This window comes from Apis dorsata, unplaced genomic scaffold (assembly GCF_000469605.1).
Source record: "Apis dorsata unplaced genomic scaffold, Apis dorsata 1.3 scaffold_618, whole genome shotgun sequence".
Classification (NCBI taxonomy): domain Eukaryota; kingdom Metazoa; phylum Arthropoda; class Insecta; order Hymenoptera; family Apidae; genus Apis; species Apis dorsata.
This window is the reverse complement of record NW_006263814.1, coordinates 23,211-29,267: the sequence shown is the minus strand read 5'-3', so window position 1 is coordinate 29,267 and position 6,057 is coordinate 23,211. Positions and strand designations below refer to the sequence as shown.

The window sequence follows — 6,057 nt, the reverse complement described above, 5'->3', positions numbered from 1 at the left end:
AAAAATACGAGGTTTGTTAAATTACTTACTTTTTGCCAAATTGAAGAATTTTTATATAAATGGTATTTTTTTTGTTAATATTATAATAAACGATATTGAGGTTAGAACTAATTTAAAAGAATGTTTGCCTTTCTTTTATTTATATATTTATATTATTTATTATATCTTTTATTTATATTAATATTAATTTATATCTTTAATATTTATAATATTAATATTAAAAATAAGAAAAGAATATTTCTTCATAATAACTTGAAAATATTAAAATTATTTGTGATATATAAAATATAAAAATTAAGATATTCATTTATATAATTTAAATAATAAGATTTGTATAATCTAAAGAATTCTCTTATAATTTGAACAAATTTTAATTTTTTTTACTTCTTATTTAAAATACGTTCCTAATCATATCTGTATTTAATTTTTTTTACTTCTTATTTAAAATACGTTCCTAATCATATCTGTATTTAATTTTTTGATTGAATCATCTTGTTTTAAAATATATTTATTTTATTTTATTTTTTATTTATGAATTAAAATTACATTATTTTAATAACAATTAGATTTTAATTTTTTTTCTATTATTTTCAGGATGTTGATGCCAAAAAAAAATCGTGTAGCAATTTATGAATATCTTTTTAAAGAAGGTGTTATGGTTGCAAAAAAAGATTATCATGCACCAAAACATCCAGAATTAGAATGTATTCCTAATCTTCAAGTTATTAAGGCTATGCAGGTAATATATGACATGAATATATATGATTATTTTTATATTGTTTGTTTTTTATTATTTAACTTATGTTATTATAATCAAATTCTTATGTATTTTTCTAGTCTTTAAAATCTAAAGGATTTGTCAAAGAACAATTTGCTTGGAGGCATTTTTATTGGTATTTGACAAATGAAGGCATTGAATATTTACGTGGATATTTGCATTTACCTCCTGAAATTGTACCTTCCACACTTAAGAGACAAACAAGATCAGAAACAACAAGGCCAAGACCTGCAGCAGGTGCAAGAAGTGAAGCATCTAGACCTACAGAAGATCGTGCTGGATATAGACGAGGTCCAGGAGGTCCAGCAGGTCCTGGTGATAAAAAAGCTGATGTTGGTGCTGGTACAGGAGATGTTGAATTTCGCGGTGGTTTTGGACGTGGTAAACCACAATAATATTTTAATGTAAAATAATAAATAAAATTTAATAATATATGTGTCTAATATTTTAATTCCTTATTTAAATAATAATTTTGATATATAAAAATTTTAATATATAAAATAATTAAATAAATTTAATAAATTACATCAAGAAAAGTAAAATCAAAAGAACAAATTTATTATAATAATTCTTTACATCTTTTATTGCATTATAAAAGTATACATTCAATTATAAATTTTATAGTTATATTATTAATACATAAATTTATAAATGGAAGCAAAAAAACAAGTAATTTGTATACAATTATAAAATACAACTATTATGTAAACGAATTTTTAACAAAAAATCATAGCTAGAAACATTACAAACAAATTTGAGCTAATGCAAAAATTTTATTAAAAAACTTGTAACCATTTCATCAAATGAAACAGGAATTTATATAATATTTGTATAATACATAAGTTTTCCTTTTATAATTTTCTGAATTTTCAATGTAAAATTTCTCAAGCTGTTTTTGACTACTGTATCAATATCTCATATTTTCTCTTAATATGATGAAATACTAATACCTATATTCAATGAAAAAAGATATTTGTAACATAAGACATGATATATTTTGTTCATTTTCCATATACTATGTTTGATAAAATAAATACATAAAAATTATAAATTATCATTAGCAAATTATATACAACTAAATGTCTTCAACATATTGAAATGAAGTTTTGAATTAATGTATTAGCGCAATATATGTTTCTATCGCTTGTCATAATTATTTATAAATATTATTATATAATTAATTTTATATAATTTTCATATGATAATGTAAAATACTTTTATTTTTTCATTCAATAATTACCAATTATACTCTGCTTAATTATTTATTTAGAATAATTTATGAACAAAATAATGAATGATTCATTTAAAAATTTTAATAATTTTTGTAAAATGGTTTGGGAAATTTATTCAAATTAAATAAACTATAAAAATGTTAATTTTTTAGATATACAATAACATACAATAACAAAATAAAATTAACATTTTTAAATAAAAAAAGTGTTATACACAGTGTATAATTAGACAATAGAATTAAATTAATGGAATTAAGCATAAATATATGTACAAAAAATGTATCTTAATTCTATAATATTAAACTATTATAATTTTACATTTGGAAGTTCCTTAATTTCATGCAAACTTTTTGTAACCTAGCAAATTTATTCTTTTGTGTATATAAATACATATCATTAATACATATATGTACATACTCATGTATATATGTACATATATAAATACATATACCATGTATAACACCTAAAAACTACAATTAAGATTATAAAATCATATTTGCATATTATTAATAAGATTCATATATAAGTAATATATATGAATTCTATGAATAGGTTATGTTATTAATGAATTAATTAGACATATCCTTCTAAAAAAAATAAAGGTGGAGGCATTTTTTTAATTTAAGAATAAACATTCTAATAACCTTAACTATTGTCACATCTCACTGTATCACAATTTGTACTCCAAAGGAGACAATTACCAATTCCACTATAACAAATTAGGAAAACTGCAAGAAGAAATACTAAACTACAAACAGTACATGGTTTTCGTTCTAGGAAGAATCCAATTAGATAAAGAGCCATAAACATGACATGCGTTTGCAGTAGTGCTGGATTTACTGGTTTTGGTATCAGCAGCACTGGAATTAACCACTGTAGGCAATACATCCTCTTTATCTTGTTTTTAAAGATGTATTTAAACTAGTTATTTCATCTATAACAAAACATCTGAAAAAAAAATAAATAAATTACTTTTCTTCCGCTTATTTATAAATTCACTTTTTACACGCACTATAATCTTTTCGTACCTTATATGGAAGCACTATAATGTTCTCGAAACATCTCGTCCTTCAAAATTGAAACAATTGGATTATACATATGTATAATAGTACCTTCTCACATGCTAGTACAAATATTTCTACTCTGAATTTTTCCAAATATGAGATTACACACATTTACAAATTAAATAGGAATATACAGCTTATACTTACTAGTAACAGTTTATCTTACTGTTTCATGAAAACAACCTTTAAATTATTTTAGAAAATTAAAAAATTATTTTAAAAAATATCTTATAATTATTTTATATAATTTTTATAAGAATTAAAATTACTATTTATTATATTATTTAATTTTTTATTTATTTTTTTATCTTTATATTAAAATTCAAATTAAGATGACAAGTTTGCTTCATAGTATTAATTTAAAAATTTCTATTCTTTTACGCGGGAATAACCAAAATTTTATCAAAGTTCATAAGTATAATTAGAATAGTAACAGTGTAACTTATTTGAATATTTAGAATTGTGATTAATATATAACAATAGGCATTATATTTTCGTTTTAATAATTTAATAATAATTTTAAATAAAATATAAAATATCTAATATGTATCGTAATAATTTAAACAAAAATTTAAAAAATACTTCAAAACATCAACAAATAACATGTACTAATTTCAAAAAGAATTTAGAAAATATTAATACTTTATCGGAAAATTCACAACAAATTTTTATTAGAGATACAACAAAAATTCTAGATTTATTTAAAAATCCCATTACATCCTCCTCAAATTGTAAGAAAAATGTACAAAAAGAAAATGTTTCAATCAAAAAAGAAGAAAAAAATACAGTTACGATTGAAAAAGATATATCCATTATTACTGATATAAATAAAGTGTATGTATATTACGAATATTTAATTTATTTATTTAGTAATTTTATTTATTAATATTATATTAATATTATAATATTTATTAATATATATAATTATTTTTTTTTTATAGCATATTTAATGTATTAATAGGTAAAAAGACTATGAGAAAACATAAAAAATGGGATGATGATGGAACATTGGAAGTTATAGGAAAACATGCAATCTTAAAAGTAATGTATCTAAACAAATTATATATATATTTTATTATTGAAAATATTATTAAAAAAGTTATATATTTGCAATATAGGATATAGAAGGCAATATTATCCATAAAACCATAGTTAATCCAGAACTTTTGATAGAAGGTTTTAGAATGTACATAGATAATAAAGAAATTGAGGTAAAAATAATTGAAACATATAAATAAATTAATAATATGCATATAAATTAATTATCAAAATATTTATAGATAATTGATAAAGTACTGCCCAAATATATGCTCAATAGATCCATTCCAGAAAAAATTTCAGAACCACCTACAAAGAAATTAAAAACATCAATTTCTAAACCATATCTTCCTTTAGAATGTTTATATAAAGGTATAGTGTATTGTATTAAAAGAATTATTTAAAATTTTTTATATTAAAAGAATTTATATCATAAAAAAAAATATATTAATTTTTATGTTTTATTATAGAAATAAAATTGAAATGCAGTCCATTTGTAATGCCATCTATAAATATTTCACAGGATTGGACAAAAAATATGTTACAAAATGAAAAAGAAGTATCTGTAGATACTTGTTTAGTAAATGTACTTAGACCACATCAACGTCATGGTATTGTATTTCTATATGAATGTATTATGGGCTTAAAGATACCTAATTATTTTGGAGCAATTTTGGCTGATGAAATGGGACTTGGAAAAACATTACAATGTATTACAATTATTTGGACATTATTAAAAAAAGGACCATATGGATATCCAATATTGAAATATGTATTAATAGTCACTCCTAGTAGTTTGTGTAACAATTGGAATAAAGAATTTAAACATTGGTTGGGTTTTCATAGAATATCTCCATATGTTGTAAATGCTAAAAATAAACCAAATAATTTCAAGAAACAAATAAGAAATTCAGTTATGATTATTAGCTATGAAATGCTTATTAAATATCAAGAAGAAATTGAACAAATAGCTTTTGATTTAATTATATGTGATGAAGGTCATCGATTAAAAAATAATGATATAAAAACAACAAAGGTATTATTTTCAATATTCAGTTTTATTAATTAAAAAAAGAAAAAAAGCTTAATATTATAAAAAATGTTATATTTAAAAATATATAAGATATATGAAATTATATTTAAGATATATAAGATTTTAATATATTACAAATTTTTTCCTAGATTTTGAGTAATTTGAATTGTAAAAAAAGAATACTTTTAACTGGAACTCCTGTACAAAATGATTTGCAAGAATTTTTTGCATTAATTGATTTTGTAAATCCTGTTATATTGGGTAGTAGTTCTGAATTTAAAAATTATTATGAAAAACCTATAGTTGCATCACAATGTCCTAATGCATCATGTCATGTTATATCTCTTGGAACTGAAAGAGCTAATGAATTACACGAGAAGACTAAATGTTTTATATTAAGACGTACACAAGAAATAATTAATAAATATTTACCTTCTAAGCATGAATTAGTTATATTTTGTCGTTTATCAGATGAACAAGAAGATTTGTATTCAAAAATCACAAATTTATGGTTTAATAAAAATGTATTACCAAATAATAATATACCACATTTAACTTTAATAACAGCTCTTAAAAAAATTTGTAATCATTCAGAATTATTTTATAATGAAAAAAATGATCTATGTTTGAATAAAATTTCTATAAAAAATATTACAAGAAAAGGATATTATGGAAAGATTTCAATTGTACAAACATTAATAAGAAATTTAAAAAAAACTAATGAAAAATTAGTATTAATTTCATATTACACGCAAACACTTGATTTATTAGAAAGAGTTTGTAATATGGAATGTTTACAATTTCTTAGATTAGATGGTAATACAACAAATAGTACAAGATCCAAAATTATAGAACAATTCAATTCAACAAATGATAATAATAGTAAATATATGTAATGTTATATATAATTAT

At 20.7% G+C, this 6,057-nt stretch overlaps 4 protein-coding genes across 6 annotated transcripts in view; 2 read left to right on the top strand and 2 right to left on the bottom strand.

Moving 5' to 3' along the window:
- The window catches only part of LOC102677170 (40S ribosomal protein S10-like), a 1,564-nt gene extending 352 nt beyond the window's left edge, over nucleotides 1-1,212 (top strand). The window contains exons 1-3 of one of the 2 annotated variants that reach the window (XM_031513176.1): nucleotides 7-11; nucleotides 595-739; nucleotides 838-1,212. In XM_031513176.1, the coding sequence (XP_031369036.1) occupies nucleotides 596-739; nucleotides 838-1,173 (480 nt within the window). In that variant the 5' untranslated portion in view covers nucleotides 7-11; nucleotide 595 and the 3' untranslated portion in view covers nucleotides 1,174-1,212. Of the gene's footprint in view, nucleotides 1-6; nucleotides 12-594; nucleotides 740-837 lie in introns of those variants that run through there. The other variant, XM_006621235.2, reaches the window with a different exon arrangement.
- Nucleotides 1,213-2,290: 1,078 nt separating this feature from the next.
- LOC116186323 (bladder cancer-associated protein) lies at nucleotides 2,291-3,213 on the bottom strand. The gene is made up of 2 exons (XM_031513177.1): nucleotides 3,039-3,213; nucleotides 2,291-2,958 (listed from the first exon to the last, which is right to left on the bottom strand). Exon 2 carries the CDS (start codon nucleotides 2,896-2,898, stop codon nucleotides 2,656-2,658), a length of 243 nt encoding a protein of 80 aa, XP_031369037.1. The 5' UTR covers nucleotides 2,899-2,958; nucleotides 3,039-3,213; the 3' UTR covers nucleotides 2,291-2,655.
- Nucleotides 3,214-3,602: 389 nt separating this feature from the next.
- The window catches only part of LOC102679670 (DNA repair and recombination protein RAD54B-like), a 4,096-nt gene continuing 1,641 nt past the window's right edge, over nucleotides 3,603-6,057 (top strand). The window contains exons 1-6 of one of the 2 annotated variants that reach the window (XM_031513171.1): nucleotides 3,603-3,908; nucleotides 4,016-4,115; nucleotides 4,193-4,285; nucleotides 4,355-4,484; nucleotides 4,583-5,148; nucleotides 5,295-6,027. In XM_031513171.1, the coding sequence (XP_031369031.1) occupies nucleotides 3,619-3,908; nucleotides 4,016-4,115; nucleotides 4,193-4,285; nucleotides 4,355-4,484; nucleotides 4,583-5,148; nucleotides 5,295-6,027 (1,912 nt within the window). In that variant the 5' untranslated portion in view covers nucleotides 3,603-3,618. The remainder of the gene's footprint in view (nucleotides 3,909-4,015; nucleotides 4,116-4,192; nucleotides 4,286-4,354; nucleotides 4,485-4,582; nucleotides 5,149-5,294; nucleotides 6,028-6,057) is intronic. The other variant, XM_031513172.1, reaches the window with a different exon arrangement.
- LOC102676930 (enoyl-CoA delta isomerase 3, peroxisomal-like) overlaps nucleotides 4,371-6,057 on the bottom strand; it is a 4,555-nt gene continuing 2,868 nt past the window's right edge. The window contains exon 6 of the mRNA XM_031513175.1: nucleotides 4,371-4,421. Coding sequence (XP_031369035.1) covers nucleotides 4,386-4,421 — 36 coding nt within the window. The 3' untranslated portion in view covers nucleotides 4,371-4,385. The remainder of the gene's footprint in view (nucleotides 4,422-6,057) is intronic.